Below are 22,387 nucleotides of genomic sequence, written 5' to 3' on the forward strand. Positions count from 1 at the left end.
CTTTGCTTGATTTCTTATCTGCTTTTGGAATCATGCCTTCATGCATATGCATATTTCTTTCATGCTTTCATGTTGTTTGTTTAACATGTTTTTGTTTGTTTGTTTGTTTTCATTTTTGTTTATTTTGTTTTTGATATAAAAATAAATAAATAAAAAATTGAAAAATCAGAAAAATAAAAAAACAGTGTGTGTTTTGTGTACATCGGTACTTGTGTACCTTGGATGGTCATTGAAACAAAGTCTTCTAAACTTTGTATCATTTGTAGTTTAGATGAGTATTTCTATGCACAACTAAGCAAGTGAGTTTTCTGACTCGTGTTTGTGATGAGTAAGATTAAGTTATCTCTTATACTTAACACTCATATCACTCTTTTTGACGGGAAGGGTTAGAAAATCCTAAGAGAAAGGTATAAATAACCATCTCACCACTGTTGTCCGCCAATCATAATATGACACCTGTAAGCATAGCAAAAGTGCAGTGTCATTGACATTTGTGTGCTTAGGCATAGCAAAATTGGAATATCAAATATCATTGGGTATTTCTTTTCTCTCTCTAATATGTCCATGCATGATATACTTAAAAGAAAAATATGCAAAGAAAAATCAAAAGCAAAAAGATCAAAAATGCTTTAAAAATGATTGCAAGTGTGTATTCTAGGAGATGTGGGAGTTATAGGATACACCTCAAAGGTGATAGTCCCCATCAAGCAGTTATGATTGTGTGTGAGTTAAAGTGATTTTCTCATATCTCAAATCGTCATAATATGCATACACTTATACAATCTTGCAATGTTTTTCACACACAACACGCAATATTCTTTGCTATTCTTGATACATGTGCAGACACAATGTGATTTGGCCATCATGAGGTTTTACACGTGTTAATGTATGCTCACTAAACTATCTTGACTTGTTTTTGAAATATAAAATTGGTTAGACTTGTTTAGTGTGTGTGTTTCTTTTTGTGATCCATGTGCTTAAAATTATCATTGAGAGATGATTTTGGGAGCTTAATATGTTGACTGGATCATTGGTTGAGTTGCATGTTGGATTGCATTCATGTCTGTGTTTTTCACATCTCCAAAAACTGGTTTTAAATGCTGGCTCGACACCTCCTCGATACCTTGCTGTCTGTCGAGCTTCTTCAACCTTTTCTAATCGCAATCTCAACAGCTTTTCGACACCTAGTGGATCAATCGAGAAAGCTCCTGTCTCCTCGATAGCTTCTCGACACCTGGTGGATCGATCGAGATCTTTTAAGCTTTTTGTTGATTTGTCCCTCGACAGATCCTCGACAGCTGCATCTGTTGACGTCTATTATGCTCGACACTTATCTCGCCACCTCTCGATCGATTGAGATCCTCTTGCATGCATTATTTTTCACATGTTTTGCATATTTTTGATTATCTTTGTATCCATAGCATCTTGTTTCTCTTTTTCTTGTAGGTCTATGGTTCCTTTTTCTCCTCGTTCTCTCTATGTCTGTTTTCTGTCTGTCTCCTGTCATGTCTTTTGGCTTTTTATGCCCTTTGACAATCGTGTCAAAAAGGGGGAGAAATTTGAGAATTGAATGTCATTCCTTAGGGGGAGTAATAGACTTAGGGGGAGAACTTCATGTTAAAGGGAAGAAAGTTTTGTTGTAATTAACTTAGGGAGAGTTAGTTTGATACACATTGATATTGATATATTTTTCCTGTGTTGTGTATCTTTTAGTTTTGTAACCATTTACATACATCATGTGTTGTTTCTATATTTGATGATGTTGTATGTGTTTCACTCTTTATCTCACATGTGTTGTTCCTTTTCTCTCTTTATACACATATTTCTTGTTTATTTAACTTGTCATTATTTTCCACATGGTACCTTGATGTGTTTTGTTTAGTGCCTTCAGGAAAGACAAGTTAAAAGCCAAGTCAAGGTTCCGAACCTTCTTCTTGCAGCAATTTCCAAGGTTCAGATCTTTTAGACTAGGCTTATTTATTTTGTAATCTTGAGTAGAATGTATTCTAAGACATTCAATGTACTCTTGTGGTTTTGTCACGGATTGCCAAAGGGGGTGATTGTTAGGGACATATTTTTATATAATTGGCATATCCTTTGACAAAACGCACTTTACTTATATTTGGGTAAATCTAAGTAGGTTCAAGATGATCATTACAAGTGGTTAAATTGAAGACATGAAGATTACTCAAGAACTGCTCAAGAAAAGTGCAATTTGCAAGTCTCGATACCTGCTTAATAGAAGTTCGATCTGTCGAGATTCATTAAAGCTCGATAGATGCCTTGATCGATCGAGCTTATGGGTTTTTAGATTATAGCCAGAAACGTTTTATTCTAAAAGGCTATTTGTTTATGAGTTTGTATAATCCTTATAGGACTAGGAAAGCCCAAGGTTTGTATAAACCTATTTGGAATAGGAGAGCCCATTAAACTCCTATTTAAAGAAGGTGGAAAAAGAAAAACAAAACCCTAGAGAGCTTCATAAGGTTTTTTTTTTTTTTTTGAAACCCTAAGCCTCCTCCTACAGAAAAAAGAGTTCTTGCTGCGTTTCTTGCCATTAGGTTTTCCCCATTCGTAAACAAATCATCGTGTTATTTATTTTCCACTGCATTATTAGTTTATTGGTGATTTTTTTGTGCTAGCACGCGTTTGCTTGATAAATTGATTAATTAATAACTTGGCTAATAAATTAATTAATTTCTATCACAAGGGGTCATTCAGTTTGTGGCCTTTCAATTGGTATATTTTCAACAATTATTTAATGGTTTTAATGCTTATATTTTTATGTTTTTGATTAATTTAATCATCTAGAAAAGTTTTTAGCTTGGTATAATTCTTTGATTTATCATAGACTTTGGGCCTGTTAAATGCTTAGTATTCCCTGTGAACTAATTCACTAGTTTTGTTTTGCTTAAAATCAATCAATTTCATGAAACTACCTTAGAAAATTAATTCTTGAGTTCTTATTGTTAAATCATCCGACTAAGATCATTCTTCGTATGAATTTTAGTTGAGTTATAAAATAAATATAGTTAAGACTACCAATAGATGTGTTGTATGTGGATCCCAAAATCTTAGCGCCTTAATATATTGTTATTTTCTCTCCTTCAAAATTACCTTCACCAAACTATCAAAATTTCTCTTTAATATAATTGTATTGTTTTAGTTTTGTTCTCTTGTGGTTTGCTAATCAATTCCCTTTTCCCTGTGGACTTTACCTTAAACTTATCGATTTATTACTTCGCAACAATCTTGTACTTGGGAGCATTATTTAAGTTGCAGCATTAGCTTTTGTATGTTCTAGGATTTTCAATTTAAATAACATGCTCATATTTTCTTAGATTAGGGTTTATCACACATTACACACATATTCAACATGTTTTTCAATTACAATATGTTCAATCAATCTTTGCATGCTTAGAAAAGGATTTCATCATATCCTTGAATGCTCATTTCAACTTATCAATTACATGTTTTTGGATGATATAAACTATTTGAATAATGTGATATGATCATTGGTCACCAAAGCCTAGAAGACCGGTTTCACCAGATAAGGTGGGTACCTAATACTCTCTCATCTTATAACCTAGCATCCAAACTTAGACCAGAGGTTAGTAGATTATGTTTTTCCTTATACTTTTCAATCTTTAGATTGTAACTAGGAATTAAAGCCATGTATTTTTCTTAGATTGTATCTAGAACCAAAGCCATCTATTTTCTAGTTATTTTCATGAGATGTACAATTTCAATTCAACAATAAAGATGTATGTTTTCAATTTTGGTATTCTTATTTTTCAATTAAATAAATGGCAACTACATTGTAAAACTATTAACCTAGGATGAATAATAACATTAGTAGAACCTCCAATCTTGACAAGCACCAACACGACTTCACTCATTCACGTGGGTTAGCCAAATCGAATCCCAAAAAGTTTTGAGTCCAGGGCGCAGTCTCTTACATTTCATTTTTGTTTTATTGAAAAATCAATTTAGAAAACCTTTTTTTTTACTTGATAAATACTTGAGAAGCCTTCTTTCTTAGTCAATTAATAATTAATTTAATAGCTATTTGATTTGGAAAATTCCTCTTGAGAAAGATATATATATATATATATATTTATAAAATTAGCTAATAAACAGTTAGTGGGTAGGAAAATTTTGGAAAATTCTTTAAAAGATTATTCTAAAAATAACTAATGGCTTTATTTATTTATTTATTTTCACAATTCATTATAGAACATTAATAATTTAGAGAAACCTTTATATATATATATATATATATATAGAGGAAGACTTTCAAAATGAGATAAGGACTAATATAACCCTACGAAATCAACAATAATTACGTACCTAGGCAAAAATACAATTTTGGAGTTACTATAAATTTTGACCATGTTATGGTAAGGTTCCTGAGTTTGATGTGTGAATGGATTTTTGCATCCTTGGGGAAGGATCTGTCCGTGGCCATGATTAGATTATTGTACTAGGCATTACCAAAAATTTCCCCAGTAGACTAGTGTAGATACTTGATACTAAATCTTTGGGGTTTTTTATTATTTTATTTTATTTTTTAAATAGTTTTTTTTAGATAGAATTTTGCACAAATTAGATTTGTAAAACTTTGTTAAAATAACCAATCATGGTGTCTTCTCAATTATTGTAATGCATGGTTGGCAAATTCAGCAGGATATTCAAAATGCTTTTTTTCATGGCCAATTAGATGGAACAGTGCACATGGTTCAGCTGATAGGATAGTAAACCCAATCATGTTTTTCTCTCAAAAAAAAAAATATCTAAGAAAGACACTTTAAGAGACCATGGTTTTGGTACCATCACCTCGACTATTTCCTTCACATCTATGGTTTTGTCGCCTTAAGAAAGACACTTTACTCATCTTTTATCAGCATCACTCTCTACTTCTTGATTTATGTCAATGACATCTTTCTTAAAAGTAAAAATTCTACGGCGATTTGTTCTTTGATGTACTACTTGTCCATTTCCTTAGCAATCAAAGACACCCACACCTATTCGTCATCTAGCTTTAAGTGAATCTCTAATTTGTTGAGAGCATCTCCAATAGATTTTCCAAAATTTTGTACTGTTTGGAGAATGAACAATGACTTTTACCTTTTAGCTACTCACTTTTTCAAATATACTTTCTAACAGATTCTCTATCCCATTCTTTATCTCATTTAAATATTATTTCTTCATTCATTTTTTATTTTTTTTTATCATCATTTATTCTTTCTATATTCATTCCCAACAATTATATTTTTTAATGAAAAGTGTTATATTCATAACATTTTTTGCAATACTTTCACAAGAATTACATCAAAATCTTATGTGAAAAGTTGTTACTAGTTCTAATTTGAACTCATCGCTGAAATTATATTTTTACTCACCAATATTAGCTAATAACAATATGTTACTTAAGATTTATTATGAAAATATTGTGAAAATATTGTTGTAGCATTTCTAAATTGTCATTTCTTTTAATTTCTTTATATTATTTTTTCTTTCTTTCTTTCTTTCTATCATCCATACGTTCCCTTTATTTTTATTTTTATTTTTTTCTCTTGACTTTTCTCCACCACACACATATACCCATATATCTCCATCCTCTCCTTTTTTTCTCTATTTCCACTTGATTCTAGAACCTCCCTCTCTCTTTCTTTCTCCAACTCTTTCTTTCTCTACTTTTTTTTTCTTTTTTTACTTGATTCCAAAACATTATCCAGCTCTCTTTATGGTAAGAAACGGAGAAAGAGGTAGAGAGAGAAAGAACAGATGGGTTAGATGGCTCCGCTCCGCTGCACCTTCCGCTCCGCTCTCTATGCTGCCACACCTTCCGCTCCACCGCCTCCGCTCGTCTTCCTCCCCAACGCAGCCTAGATGGTAGATGGCTTGTGTCTTTTTTTCTTTTTCTTTTTTTGCTTTTATTGTTATGGTTTGATTAATTTTAAGATTATGTTTTTGAGTTTGTATTTTGATTATGCTTGAGTTTAGAGAGGTTTGAGAGAAAGGATTGTTGTGTTTGTAGCCGTTGTGAATGTTTGTAGCTTTGGTGAGAGGAGAGAGAAAGAATTGTTTTTAAGAGTTGCATGATTTGTTTAAGCAACAAAAATTCATTTAGAGTTGCTACAGTCTTCTCTAGATAAAGAGAATGACTGTAGCAACTTCAAAAAAAAAAATTGGAAAAGTTTTGTGTTTAGAGGATCTAGAGTGTGAATGGTAGTGTTTTTCTCCAAAAAATAGATATAAAGCATCTATTGGAGATGCCCTAAGAGAGAGCAAGATGCAAGATGCTAAACACCCTCACCCTTTATTTTAATACTAAATTTTTATGCTAGGTGCAAATTTTACTTAACTTTCCCCCTTATATTAAAAAAATCTACTACATTATGACCGCTTCTCTAAAATTTTGATGCTCTCTCAAAAAAAAAAAAAAAAAAATTAATGTCTCCTTTTTTCTTTCTTTTGTTATTCAACTTTTGTGTCATATATATATATATATATATATCATTAACTTTTTTAGCATTCAAGCATATATTTCAAGAAATATATAAGCAAATCTCATCACCAAAAAACCTTATTCTTTTCTAAAAACAAACTCTTCTCTTATTTTTTATTTTACAATTAGAGATTTAAGATACAAGAATGTGTGTGTTGATACCATATTTTGTCTACCCTTAATTTGCATGCCAAATTTTGAAAAACCCAAAAATATCATTTTCTCTCCATAGGGCCACGAGAACATCCAAAATGATGTAGTATAACCTATTTGGACACCGAAGCACCCAAAGTGCCTCTGCTCAACCTAGGGTTGACCGAAGGTCAAACAAGGTCAAAATCCACACAAAATAACACCTTTCATAGTTTTTCATTAAACCCAAGCTTCTCGGAGATTTTTAGCCACTTTGATTAAGTTTGACCCGAAGTTGACTTCGGGTGGGCCCAAAAACCATAATTTTGATCTGGCCATTAAATGGGTTGAAACTAATTTCATTGCGAATATAATCAAATTCTCATTCCAACGACTATTCATGGGTCAATATTGGAGTTAAAATGGCTGAGATATTGAGAAAATTGTGAAAAGTGCGTCAACATGCTTCTCGTGGTCATAACTTTTGATCCAACCGTTGGATTTTTAATTTCTTTAGCTTTATGAAAACTATACATCAAGATATTTCCAGTGACACCAATATCGCTTCAATCTGAGTCTAGGAAGACCTCCAAATGCGCATCCAAAGTTAAAACTGAAAAAGTGCTACATGACGAATTTGCTGATGTCACGATGACATCAACAATGGCCTTTAAAGGGCATTCGACCCAACTTGACGGCCCTACAAGGTACGCAGGGCCTCAGGAAGGGTGCCAAGGGCTATAAATAGCCCTTGGTACCCTAGATTGGACTAGAATTGAAAATTTAGGTTTTTGGAAGCTGTTTTGGGCGTTTTTGGGCCTTTTTTTTCTCTCTCTCTTTTCTCACCATATTTCTCTCCCAAAAAACAAAAAACACATCAAACCTTCTTGATTCTTCTCTCTTCTCCAAAAAACAAGGTAGTGTTCATCCCCTCCATCTTCCTCTCCTTTGTTCCATACCTTGGATTTGAGGTTTAAGGGGTATGGATGTAGCTTTTTAGCTACTGTCCATACCCCTTTTTCTTTAAAGCTTCAACAAGCTTTTTATCCTTTCTTTTTGCTTGAATAACATAATTTATTGCTTTCTTTAGCATGTTCCTTGTTTTATTTGTGCTTCTAGCTTAAATATCCTTGCTTTTAATGCGTTATGCCATGTTTTATGCTTAGATCTACATCCTTACATGCCTAAATGTTTAGATCTACATGTTTTCATGCTTTATACCATGCTTTCTATGCTTAGATCTTCTCTTTCCTATGTTTTTTTTGTTAGATCCACATGCCTCCATGTCTCATACCATGTGTTTGTGCTTAGATATATTTTTCCCATGTGTTGTTTGGCTAGATCCACATGTTTCTATTGTTGTTTACATGTCTATTTGTCTTTCCTACATGTTTTATGATTTATGTTGTATTTTCCTATATTTTGTTCCTCTTTTGCTCTATGTTAATGTTAGGGTTACATGCTCACATATTTGATATCATGTCTATGGTTATGCCTTGCTTAGATCTACATGTTTGTATGCATGTTCTATGCTCCTATGCCTATGCTTATGCCTCCGCATGCTTGTTTCCTTGCTTATATGTTTTATATGCTTTATGCCATCATCCATGTGCTTGTGCACTCCATGCCATGTTTGTATGCCTAGACCTAGGCTATGTTTGTCATGCCATGTGCTATTGTAGCCTTTTTGTTGCTTTGTCTTTCTTTAATGTGTTTTGGCCTAGTGGTTAGGACCCGATCTAAACTCTATGGTTTCTTTCATCGTCCATACAGCAAGGCCCACATAAAAGGGTTTGGATCATCCTATTTGCATGTCTATGTTTGCTTGCTTCTATGCTTTATGCTTGTGTTAGCCTCTCTTATTCTAGGCTTTGCCACGCTTGACGCCCTTAGCGGGCGTGTGGTTGTGTGGTTACATCCAACGCCCATGAGGCCCTGTTTGGATGTAACCACTTAGGAGGCATCACCATGATGTCGGTTGCTTCATGCATACGTTTCCCCTTTTTCGCTCCGTGCGACGATATGCTTGCTATGATGCTTATTTGTGCCACCCATTGGCTTTATATGCATCTTTACACGCTTGCTTACATGTCCATGCATGAGTCGTCCATGCTTCAACACAATGAAGTTATGGACATTTGATCCAAACTTACATTTGTCCTTCGCGGGCACCACCTTTTATTCGTTTTCTTGCTTGTTTGCTTGCTTTCTTGCTATGCTTGCCAAGTCTATCACGCTCATCTATTTTATGCCTTTTCATATACTCTTTTCATCTTTTCCTTCCATTACTTGTTTGCTGGTTTCTTGTCTTTGCCTTTGCATGTACACACATAGAGCGAGGACGCATGGAGCTAGGGCACGGTTTCCCAGGCTCAAGCAAAAGGGACGCCGACGCGAGCATGTGGTTAAGCCAAGCAGCTGTAGTTAGTAGGTTTAGGAGTTTCGCTTCTCCCTTTTGGTTATGCACTCTTTTAAACCCCTTCCTTCCTCCTCCCTTTCTCCCCTAGATGGTTTGTATTAGGTATATCATGTCATGTACCATTCATCCTCATCTCTATAGTATGGCAACCCCTGTTTATTTTCTTACACTTATATTTTGGGCCATGCTTTAAGGATATAGGTATTTACTTTCCTGCTTTGTGTGCTTGCATTGTGCATGATGTATGTGTATATATATATATATATATATTTGCTTGCCCCTTCCGGTGTGATTGTCACAAAACATGTCACCTAAGGCAAGTGATGCCTAATTTTCGCAGCGAAAGTAAGGTGACATCTTGCTAGATTTTCGCCGTGGAAATCTAGTACTTTGCTCGAATTCCTTAGGAAAGCAAATATTGGGACCACACCCATTCAAAAGCCAAACCTCAAAGCTCCCTTGCATGCAAAGCTCCGAAAGCCAATGCCAAAATTATGTTTTTACTGTCAATCTTAAGGTTTTATCAAAACAAAGGACTGTCCTTGGACATGCGTTGTGGGGTGCCTAACACCTTCCCCACACGTAACCAAACTTCTGGACCTAAAAATCAAGTTTTTTTTGCCATCCACATTAGATTAGGAAAAATGCCTTATTTCTTAGCCTAAAATTGGTAATAAAATCAACTAGAAACCACATTAGATTAGGAAAAATTCCTTTTTTCTTAGCCTACAATTGGTAATAAAATCAATTAGAAATAAGTGACCAATCACACCTTAGAAAAACCTAATGATTGGTGGTGACTCCACTTACCTTCGGTAATCCCTTAAAATTTGGCCCAGATTCTTGCCAAAAAACCAAAGGTAGACCTACCTTCCTCCACCAAGAGAGAGAGCACCAGAAGCTCCACACGAACACACATACCATATATACCGAGAGGGGCCCTCCAACGGGGTCCTGCATGCACGGGAGCTATTGCCACGGTGGGTGGTTGAACGAGGGTCCACGACAGCAGTGGTGGTTTTTCTGCTTTATCCCTAATAGAGGTCGGGCATCGACAGTGTGAAATTTTTTTTTTTCATTGGAAGACAGATGCTATGATTTTTATGGTTAAAAGTTTGATACATGGCCTACTTTGTTATCTAAAAACAAAAGAAATTTTTTTCATTAGTATTGTTAATTATTATTATGTTTTTCTCTTATAATACATTATATACGTTAAGGCATATAAAATTAATATTTATTATTTAATTTATCTAAATTAATTGATTTGTATACATTTTATGTTTTCTATAATTAAAGCTAATTTTAATGTCTAATGTTTAGTATATTTAATGAAAACACTAGTAAAAGTTGTTGGAGGACCATAATTTGACTCACTACAACCACTCTAAAAATAGGCCCGTGGGATGCAATGTCAAATGACATAAAAGATTTGAGTGTGTCTTCCTCATCACCAATTAGTTTTGAGGTGAAATGACACAACTCAAAATCCGACAACTAGTATCAGAGCCAGGGTCATAGGGTTCGAGTCGTGGGAGTGTCATTGTGAGGGAGAGATTTTGGGGGGACCATAATTTGACTCTTTACAACCACTCTAAAAGTAGGCTCACGTAGCGTGAAGTTAAATGTCATAAAAGATTTGAGTGTGTCTTCCTCATTACCAATTAGTTTTAAAGTAGAATGACATTACTCATGATCTGACAAATAGTATTAGAGCTAGGGTTATGGGTTCGAGTTCTAGGAGTGTCATTGTGAGGGAGGGATTGTTGGGGGACCTCAATTTGACTCGCTACAACCACTCTAAAAATAGGCCTACAGGGCGCGATGTTAAATGCCACAAAAATTTTGAGTGTCTTCCTCATCACCAATTGGTTTTGAAGTAGAATGACACATCTCAAGATCTGACAAATAGTATTAGAGTCGGGGTCATAGGGTTCGAGTCATGGGAGTGTCATTGTGAGAGAGATTTTTTGGGGGGACCACAATTTGACTCTCTACAATCACTCTAAAAGTAGGCTCACGTAGCGTGAAGTTAAATATCATAAAAGATTTGAGTGTGTCTTCTTCATCACCAATTGGTTTTGAGATAGAATAACATTACTCATGATTTGACAAATAGTATTAGAGGTAGGGTTATGGGTTCGAGTCCCGGGAGTGTCATTGTGAGGGAGGGATTGTTGGGGGACCACAATTTGACTCGTTATAACCACTCTAAAAATAGACTGCGGGACGCGATGTTAAATGCCATAAAAATTTTGAGTGTCTTCCTTATCACCAATTGGTTTTGAAGTAGAATGCCATAACTCACAATCCGACAAATAGTTTCAGAGCCAGGGTCATGGGTTCGAGTCGTAGGAGTGTCATTGTGACGGAGGGATTGTAGGGGGTCACAATTTGAATTCCTACAACCACTCTAAATATAGGCCCATGAGGCTCTATATATATCGAATGACATAAAAGATTTAAGTGTATCTTCCTCAATACCAATTAGTTTTGAGGTGAGATGATACGCTCATGGTCCAACAAATGGTATTAGAACCAAGAGTCATAGGTTCAAGTTGTGGGAGTGTTATTGTAAGGGAGGGATTGTTATTGTGAGGGAGGGATTGTTAGGGGGATCACAATTTAACTCCCTACAACCACTCTAAAAGTAGGCCCGTGGGGCACGATGTTGAATGCCATTAAATATTTGAGTGTGTCTTTCTCATTTCCAATTGGTTTTAAGGTGGAATGACACAGTTTTCAATTCGACCAAAGTGTTTAAAAAATATTGGTTTTAGTTACGGATAAAGTCTTTTGTTGTTGAATAAAAAACACATCCACTCAAATTTTGTCTACACAAAAAGGAAATTAGTAGGTATCTTAGCCTAATGGTTAAGAGAAATTAGTAGGACTCCTAATGGATGTTCTCGTCCTCACTAGCTACTATGATAAAAAGTTCATATTTTATGTCTTTTTACGTACGAATAAAGAGAGATAATATTATACTTCTGGATAAACAAAGTTGAATTTGCTTCGATTCTTTGATCATAGATGCTTTAGAAAACCTTAAATTTCTTTAATCACTTTATCCTTCGGGACCACCAAAGTTATTTGAATATACTTTATGAATATACATAGAGATTTATCTCAATCGACGCTAACAATTAACATTACAAATAAAACATTTCAAACCAATGCTTTCTGTCCAAATTCGAAAGTATTCATAGTCTTTAGATGAAAAAACAAAAGATGAACCAAAAGAAAATTAATGAAAAACTAGCCAAACTGTCCTAAGCTTACATGAGGTTGTGATGACTCGCCAGATTTTATGAAGAGCTTGTACCAAAAATCCATTTCATCATTGTTTTTGGAACTATCATTGTTAAATGTTTCCTCTGTTTCCATTGAAATGGTTTGTGATGATCCCTCTGCCTCCTTCCTGATTGGATCTAAACACACAAATTTCCAAGACTCTTGGGGGAAATTTGGTGCATGAACATGACCTTGAAAATCTCTATCAAGCATATAACCAGGCGTTCCAACAGCCTGATTTGTGGTGGTTGGAGTGGCTAAATTTTGTGCAAGTGATCTCTTCTTCAAGTGGCTATTCCAGAAGTTTTTGATTTCGTTATCGGTTCGTCCTGGTAATCTTGCTGCGATGGCAGACCATCTGGAGATAGAAGAATATTTACGAATCAACTAGATGCTTAGGGTAGTGTGCATCTTGTTTAACAATTTTATAATCTGTAATTGGAGAATTTAAAAAGCTATAATCTTAACATGAGACAACGGGTGTATGCATGCGATGCATGAACACAACCATTATATATAATGCAATGACAACGGAAGTCAAAATTTAGGATACAAATTAAAACAGATTAATCATTAGTCCATGAAAATTTATGGAAGGATTTATTATTCATCTGAGAAGAGAGGGTATTAATCATGGAAGTATTAAATAATCTTCATTTATAAAAGACTGAATTAATACAAAGCAAATAGGCTTTCCTTAAAATAATGTGCTAATATGTAAGAATTTAAAATTTATAATCTTATCTCTTGGACCTTAATCTTGACTCTAGAGTATTTCTTTTAAGTTAAATTTAACAATGTAAATATGTAATTATATTTTAGGATATTTGAAAAGTGGGCAGCAAAGTGGATTAACCAATTGGGTTGTACCTATTCCATTTTAAATGGTCACTTCCGAGACAATAGTAATGATGAAAGAAACTACTAATTAAATGCATCTTCAAATCTATGAGTATGTTCTCGACAGTTGACAAAGTTTAATTCGCCATGTTAACCATTAAGTAACCTTCTATGCGTTTTGCTTCCATGATATGCATGTGTGTTGGTGCATATATGTGTGTGTACAAGAGAGATAGAAATAAAAAATTGAATTTTTTAGAAGTGCAGCAAACCAATCTGTACGTTCCTATTTCCAAGCATGTGATGTAGCTTGATGATGGTCTCTTCTTCTTCCATGTTAAAGTTTCCTCGTTTGATATCTGGCCGCAAGTAATTAGTCCATCGAAGCCTGCAACTCTTTCCACACCTTAGTAAACCTGAAGAATGCATAAATTAATTAAACAAGCTGTTACATATATATAATAACTCTATTAAAACTTAATTAAAACAGATCAGTTAAAACGAATCTAAATATTTCTGGAAATGCTTACGATTTTATTCAAGAAAGAAGATATTTAAATTATGTCTTTTGAACAACTAAAATTATAATTTTATATATATATATATATATATATATAACTCAAATGACATGTTCTGCTATTTTTAAAGAAGACATATAAAATTCAAATCTCTCTCCTCAACTTTTGAATTATCAAAAAACTATATTTGAATCATGTAAAAATCTGGGGCTCTAAAAAAACACAACAACAACAACAAAAACATGCAATATTTTTTGAGAGTGCGAAAGGGTTTTTCTATGTTTGTATTAAAAATACGTAGTTGGAACATTGTTCATACCTGCTTGCTTGGGAAGCGCCCGCCAATTTGCATGTCCGTATGTTTGGATGTATGAAATCAATACCTGATCTTCTTCAGGAGTCCATGGTCCCTTCTTTAGTCCCATCTTCTCACAGCAAGGAGTCCTCACCATCCTTGTTCTTGAATTGCACTCTTAATTTCTTTCTCTTTCTTTCTTTCTTTTTCTACTCTCTCTCTCTCTCTCTCTCTCTCTCTCTCTCAAATGAGTTTCTTAAGTTTATGCTCTTGCAAGGTCATCAAATAGCCTTATATTCTCTTTAAAATGCAGCAGGATTTTCAAAAGCAAACCCCGTTTTTTCTAGGAAGATTATTATCTCTTTCTGTCTCACTCACGGACATTTTTTTTAAAAAATATTGTGGATATCTATTCACTAAGTGATGGAGACTTCCTCAAATGTTTCATTTTTCCTTGATTTTAAAGCATGTGACGAAATCATTTTGTCATGTACCACATGTTGAGAAGCTGTTTAATAACCATTCTTCTAGGTTGCTTCTCTCTGTGTTGCAAAAGATTAAGCCTCTTCATTTTGTTTTGTGTATAATGGTCAAAATTTATGTGCGGCACGGGTAGAAATTGGGGTCACGTGGGTTTTAAGGACAAGCACGTCAAATGTGCACTTTGTTGTTTGAAGAAAACCAAAAAAAAAAGTAAACTCAAATAGATTTAGAATTTTATTGCATATGATTATGATGGTTTTGAAGAAAAATGGAGGACGTCCCACACATTATGGTGTTGTTTAATTATTAATCTTTATATAATGGGGCTTACAATTGGGAACATGATACAATCAAGGATTTTATACACAGAAATAAATACAGGGAAATTCAAAATATATATTAAAAAAAAAAATGAGAAAACCATGGTAGGAGAATATCATGGAGTCATGTCGAATAGTTATGTCTCAATCTTGTGTTTTTCACACCCACTTAAGCGAAATGAAACATAGTGGAGATTGAGCTTGGAAGAAAAAACTATGAAGTTTACACAAGTGAGCCCCTTGTGAAGATATCTGCCTTGATGTTTGGAATAAATATAATTGATTAACTTGTAGAGCACCACGTGCAAGTAATTCCTGAAAGAAATGATAATTGATCTCCATGTGTGTGACATGTTCAGGTATGGAAGACTGTATTATCGGTCATATGAAGAGATTGTAAAACTTGATGGTCAAGAGATACTAACTGGTGAGAGTTTATGTTCTATTGGATCAATTTTTTATTTATAAGGACTGAGAGATTGAAGATGATGTAAAAATAAGATAAGCCAGAGCAGAGTAGTGAATAAGTTGAAAAGTGCATAAGGAGTATTTTGTAATGAATCACAGCATGCTTATCAAGTTAAAGGAAAATTTATATAAGGTTACTATAAGACTAGCTATGCTATATAATATTGAATGTTGGGATGTTCAAAAGCAATATGTTCATAAATTGAGGATAGAAAAAATGATGTTGCTAAGATGGATATATAAGCGGCTAATTATCCAAAAATATTTATAATAAAAAAAAAAAAGGATAAGTACTGGAAATACAAGTAAAAGTAGGATTCAAATAATTAAAAAATTGCTTAAAGCTTATGATAGTCCCTATTGATGAAAGGATGAGAAGCAAATCATATGTAGAGGAAGAGTGGGTTGATTCAAGTCGAGAGAATAATAAAAAGAATAAAAGAATATCTAAACTAATATTATTAATAGTAATAAAAAAGAATTGTAATCTAACTAAAGAGATTATAAAGAATATGATTTCAGAAAATAATAGAATGACAGAAAATAATATTTGTAGCCGACAATAATTAGGTTTTGGAAAATCTATATTGTATCCCGAAATTTTGAGACTAAGACTTATTTGGATTATACCATTTGAGCAAGTAATTAATTTCTAGTTGGAGCCATACGTGGCCTTGAGAATTTAGACTATATGCATCTCCATATCAGTAGTTCATGCATTCTCATGCTGCATTATCAGTTTCCAATCAAGCACAAAATTAAAGAACCGCCATTTACGTAATTCAATCTTGTTACCATCATAAGTACATAAGAATATACCCTAAAATTAATTATTGTCTATGTGAATTTCATGAACTCTATCATGTCTTTATCTTGCTCCTACGATTTTCCTTCGTTTAATCTGCATATATATACCGTCAAACCATCTCAACAACAAAAAAGAAAAATAAAATAACTTGACACATAAGTAAAGGATTTACGACTATGTAAAACACGTATTTCCTTTGTTTGCCCCTTTTTTTTTTTATTGTCATAATTAATCGTATAGCATTTGGTCAAGCCATCCATCATATTCAAAATCTTGACTTGGGTGTGTAATGCAAGATCTTCGGTTTTACTTTGCTTAAAAAGATACCAAAAAAGTTGTTCTTGAAACTCTTTTGAGGGTTGAATCAATTCTATGCATATCCCCGCTATTTACCGACACTGGATTTGGCCCCAAAAGTAAACTAAAGCATGCAATAGACTAGGAAACCCTTCGTCCCCACCAACACCACTCATCATTAACAATTGGGAATTCAATGCATATCTTTGAACTTTACCACAAGAAAACACATCCACTTCACTTTGGTTCAAAAAGGTGTATATATGACAGACCGTCTTACTTTGACAATAACAAAAACTTTGATGTATTTCTGTGTAAGGACTAAGGTGTACATCTTTTAACTTCTTTTTCTGGCCACTTTTTGGTCTCACAATTCAAAAAAAGATTTTGTTCACTATCTTTGAATGGGTTCTGCTAATGGGTATTCTTAAAGCATTTGTTTATAGACCATTTTAAGAAAGTTTTGATGTCACTTTCATGAAAAACATAAAAAGTAGTCAAAAAAATCAATTAATTGTTTTCACTTTAATAAAAAGATTTTAAAACTATTTCTTAAACCAATGTTCTTACCATTCGTCAAATTTTCCGCCTTTTTTATTTTATTTTATTTTAATTTTTCCTCTTTCTTCATTGTTTTTACATTGACTCCATAAAGTGTAGGGTCAAAAGTTCAATTCCGGATTAAATTATAAAATCAAGCAGTACGTGTTCTTTCTAATTGATTGATAGTAAGTAATTTTGCCCCTACACTCAAAAAATTCAGTCAATTTCAAACTTTTAACACAAAATTCAAATGTCTGGAAATGCATGGCCTATTCAATTATATTCAATTAATTAAAATTGAAATGTCAATTTTACTCTTCAAGTAAAAAATTCATAAATTTTAAAGGAGGGAAAAAGCTAACATTTAATTCTTATACCAAAAATAAATAATTATGAAATAAGCAAAATAACTCACATATCAAGAAAAATAATTCATATATCACCATATGAAATTAACAATAAGAAAAAACAAACACACTATTTCAATCAAATTACAATAATAGAAGCAGATTCGTTGCATCCTTGGGAGAATCCTCTATTAGGTAGTGGTGGTTCCATGATTTTTTTTCTAGGAGGGTCAATATATAGTGTTGTAATTTTTGTGTGCTAAAAGTGGTAATTTTTTGCTAATGAATAAAAAAAATGCAGGGAAAAGCAATTTTATTCCGCGGCCAATCGCAAAATAAGCCAGAGTCCGGAGAGAATGTTTATTTATTTATAAAAACGAAGTAGCAATTTTAAGAGTAGAGATACTGACACAACACTTTCACAACAAAATTTAGGTGGCTAGTTGTTAAAAATATGTAAAAAAATGATGTTAATTGTGGGTCTAGATAAAAACCTATTAAAACTTGCCACTTAACCTTTATTGTAAAATTATTTTGAAATAGCATTAAATGATCATATTCAAGCTTATTTCAATTGGGATTAAAGAAAATTTAGGATTAGGGTGTTCAAAATTTTATTTTAGGGCTCTAAATAAAATTAAAAATTAAAAATTTTATATGTAATTTTTGTTTTTTGGCTAGGTCAAGGGGTTCATTTAAACCCCCTAGGCTGGCTGTAGAGTCACCCCTGCTATTAGGATTGAATGATGAGCACTAAATAAATATATATATATATATATATATATTAATTAGTTGGAAAATGTTTCTCTCCAAATTAGTTTAGAGAGATATTCTTCAAACTCTTCATATATCTTTTTGTTGGATGTGAATTTTGAAAATCTAACCATTAGATTACATATTTTTATTATATCCTCCATGCATATGCTTGCAAAATTTCAAGAAGATAAAAAATTAATAGCTATTTTTTCAATTAAAATTTAAATTTCAAATTTTTGTGATCTAAAATTATACGTAAAAGTTAAGTTTATTTATTGAATGGTAAATAACATTCAATGTGAACAAAATTTGACATGCATATTTAGAACATAAACAACATGCAATCCAGTTATTAGCCCTATGTCATCTCCTTAGTGGGCATAGGGGTATTGGCAAATCAACTCTTGTCCAACTAGTCTATAATCATCATTAAGTGAAGACCCATTTTGACAAAAGAATTTGGGTTTGTATTTCTGAACCTTTTGATCAATGTACTGTTGCCAAAGCAATCATTCAAGCATTTGGAGGTGCTAATCCCAACGTTACTGAATTGCAAAGTTTATTGGAAAAAAATTGTGAATTGATTGGGGGAAAGAAGTTCTTTCTAATCTTGGATGATGTGTGGACTGAAGATGACAGAAATTGGGTGCCAATCAAAGAAGCATTCAAATATGGTTCCCAAGGTAATAGAATTTTAGCCACCACAAGTAATATAGTGTTGCTGATAAGATAGGAAGTGTAGAGATCATCAATTTGGAAGTTTTGTCTGAGGAAGATTGTTGGTTAATGTTTAGGAAAATAGCTTATTTTATTTTATTTTATTTTATTTATAAGGATCCAACTCTATGTGAACAACTAGAAGACCTTGGCTGGAAAATAGCAGAGAAATGCAAAGGCTTGCCACTTGCTACAAAGACTTTAGGAAGTCTAATGCACTTCAAGAATAGTAAAGAAAAATGGAAGAGTATTTTGGATAGAAGCTTGTGGGAATTAGAAGATGATGAAATAAAAAGTCTTTTTGCACCTTTGTTATTGAGTTATTATGATTTTCCCTCACCATTAAAATGGTGTCTCTCATATTGTGCTATCTTTCCAAAAGATTATGTCTTTTTTAGGAATGAGTTGGTATTTATGTGGATGGCACAATGATATATCATGTCAAACACAAATATGGAGATGGAAATTATGGCACAAGATTACTTTAAAAAATTAGTCATATGCTCCCTCTTCCAAGGTATTGAGAAAGATGAGGATGGTGGCAAGATAAAAAATTGCAAAATGCAAGACATAGTGCATGACTTGCACAATTAATGTCAAAAAATGAATGCTTCGCAATCAATTCTGATATAGAGTTGTCATTAGATTATAAAAATGTCTACTCCTTGCATTTAGAAATTGATGAAGAAACCCAATTTCTTGAGTCAATCCATTTATTGTGCAAAAAATCAACACACTCTCATTTTTATTATAACTTAACTAAGTTATTCCAACATTTTAGATATTTACAGACATTAACTTTGAATTGTGTATATGGTGATATGTTAATAGAACTTCCAAATATAGTGGAAAATTTCATACATTTGATGTAACTAAATTTAGTTAACTATCGTGGAGAAGTATTGTTTGAAATCATTTGTAATTTATGCAATTTACAAATTTTGAATATTATAATTCATAGTGGCAATTTCACAAAATTGCCTCAAGGGATGGGTAATCTAATTAACCTAAGACATTTTATTTTTAATTCTAAAGACTTTATGTCAAATGTAAAGTTTCCAAGAGGATTTGGGAGATTGACTTCTCTTAGAACATAAATTCACTATAAGTGGCCAGGATGACAAACAAAGATATTGGAAGCTCAAGAGTAAAACTACTATAGCTTGTTTAGACCTCAAATTTTAAAATTACGGCTTAATTGCTTTTAATCTACTCAACTGAGTGCAGAATTAGAGTACACAAAGCACAATTGACCAGGACTACATTCTAGTGCATGGATATACATAATTAACAATTAAATGTAAAGTATAAGGAGTAAGGGAAGAGAGATGCAAGCACAGGATAACATGATAGTGTATTATCGAAGAGGAAAACCAAAGAACTCAGCGTGAAAACCACTTCGCAGCTCTCCAAGCTGAATCAATCCACTAGTGAATAAGTTGGAGTACAAGGATTACAATATAGACCCTCTAAGCCTAGATTACCCTCTGTACTTAGACTCTTTGAGTCCCAGCTACAAACAAGCTTCACCAAACCTTGTCTTTACTAGCTTTCCGGATCCTGCAATTAGCTCCAATTGCATCCACCAAAGAATGGCTTCATCCAATGCTTCCTATGAGCACCAAAATAACTCACAACACTTACAATGGATGAGGTTGTGTTTGGGCTTAAAACCTCTAAAAGGATATGTAATTAGAGAGGTAGGAGTAGAGGAAAAGTAAGAGAAATGTGTAGAGGATTGTGGGTGTACAATCTCTAACTCTCAAATGGATTTTTAGGGTTTTCTCTCTGAAATTCTCTTTACAATTTCGTGGGTAATGTGAGTTTATATAGTGTGGGTAATTAAAGAAATGAGGAAAAACACACAAACAGGCTAGCAGTGCTTCTCGCAAGTTATGTCGCAAGTTGGCAAAGTTGCAAGCCACTCGCGAGATGCCATCAAGCACTTAAAGTCTTCAACTTTGGTTCCTTGAATCATTACACATACAGAACGGGCAGTATTTGAAAAAGATGAGTGATGAATTTTTGGGAATGGAAGAATCCAAAATGAAGAAGAAAGATGACAAAATAATACTAGCCTTCCCAAATTTGAAATCTCTCATATTTGGAAATTTGATTGTGTGGGAAGACTGTTCCAAAGAGAGACAGGAGAGGACTGGTCCAAGATTTTCCACATTCGTAACATCCTGATTGATAACAACATTGTTCAAATAGACGGTTGAGAATTTAACCCAGAGGTAACTTCTTATGTTTTTTCTTCTCCATTGGATTCTTCTTTTACTTTGCAAAAATTTAGAGAAAAAACATTGTTGATGAATTTATCTGGCTCTCAGTAATTTGAATTAGGCGATTTATATTGTATATTGTTGTACATATACACATAACTACTATGCATAGGATGTTGTTGCTTAATTGCTTCATTAGTTTAATAGATATCCTTAAAAATCTCAATCATTTGCAAATGTGTAGAGAGAAAACAACTCCAACTCCAATCAATGTCTACCTACGTCTTTCTAATTCATTTACAATTTCTTTTATTTATATGGGTCTTGCTCATTTTATTGATTTTTAAGGCTATGGATATAAGACTAATCTCAAATAACTCAATGGTTTTCTTTTGGTAGAAAGATAAGGAAATGGTTCCTGTGATCTCTGTATTTTTGGGTTCATGAATTTTAGCTTCACGTAGAGATTTTTGGATAATGATGGTGAAAGATGATTTTTGTTAGTGTGTCTGTTGGCAAAGTTCATTCTTGGCTTGATTCAATGTTGCAAGTCTAATCTAGTGGCATCTTCTTTTATTTTACTAAATATATCAATTGAATATTCTAATTGATTGCCAAGCAATCCCACAGATTAAAAATTTTTATTAGATTCTCAGTAATTTGAATTAGAGTATCCACAGCAGTGGATCTATAATTTTAGCTATTTAGCACCAATAAAAATTACTTTATCTATTTTACCTACACACATACTACAATAGTAGATCTATTTTAGCTTTCAACACAATAAAATAATATAAACATCACAATAAAATAATATAACCACTGCAATAAAATAATATATCCCACTACCCAAAAAAACATACATAGCACCAACCACCTCTACCATCAGCCACAGCCACCACCACCACCACCACCACCACTCTAATTTGGCAACCACAACACAACATAGAAAAAAAAAACAAAAAACAAAACAAAAAAACAAAACCACAACCATAATCACAACCCCATCGCCACCAGTCACCACAAACCACCAACCATGACAACCACAACCACAACCCACTGCCACTGCCACAACCATAACCACAACCATAAACCACAAAACTCATACCCAAAATACACAAAATCCACCACCACCATTGCCAAAGCCAAAATCATCCACCACCACCACAACCAAAATCCATAAACCCACTGTCAAAATCATCCACCACCACTACCATAGCCAAAATCAACCATCACCACAACCACCAAACCCCTATGAAAATACATTAAAAACAAAAAAAAACAAACAAACAAACTCAATCACAGCAAAGAGAATAGAGAGATGGCGTGGGTCTGATCGGAGGACTAGGCGGAGGTGTGTGTTGGAGGCATGGATCGGCGGAGTGGGGAGGACTGGGCGGCGTGGGTTTGATCG

General features: G+C 33.5%; 1 protein-coding gene across 1 annotated transcript; it reads right to left on the minus strand.

Moving 5' to 3' along the window:
* Positions 1–12,208: 12,208 nt before the first annotated feature.
* Positions 12,209–14,232, minus strand: LOC115982552 (transcription factor MYB15-like). The gene is made up of 3 exons (XM_031105180.1): positions 14,034–14,232; positions 13,483–13,612; positions 12,209–12,714 (listed from the first exon to the last, which is right to left on the minus strand). The coding sequence occupies exons 1-3, from the start codon at positions 14,164–14,166 to the stop codon at positions 12,321–12,323; spliced, it is 657 nt and encodes a 218-aa protein (XP_030961040.1). The 5' UTR covers positions 14,167–14,232; the 3' UTR covers positions 12,209–12,320.
* Positions 14,233–22,387: the final 8,155 nt, after the last annotated feature.

Source organism: Quercus lobata, chromosome 3 (genome assembly GCF_001633185.2).
Source record: "Quercus lobata isolate SW786 chromosome 3, ValleyOak3.0 Primary Assembly, whole genome shotgun sequence".
In the NCBI taxonomy this organism is placed as follows: Eukaryota; Viridiplantae; Streptophyta; class Magnoliopsida; order Fagales; family Fagaceae; genus Quercus; species Quercus lobata.

What these genes read in the sequence shown, in the direction of transcription:
- LOC115982552 (XM_031105180.1), bottom strand. Translation starts at nt 14,166, where the DNA reads ATGGTGAGGACTCCTTGCTGTGAGAAGATGGGACTAAAGAAGGGACCA. An exon ending in GGCGCTTCCCAAGCAAGCAG is followed by an intron (nt 13,613 to 14,033) that starts GTATGAACAATG and finishes TGCATTCTTCAG; the next exon opens with GTTTACTAAGGTGTGGAAAG. An exon ending in CATCACATGCTTGGAAATAG is followed by an intron (nt 12,715 to 13,482) that starts GAACGTACAGAT and finishes TTCTATCTCCAG; the next exon opens with ATGGTCTGCCATCGCAGCAA.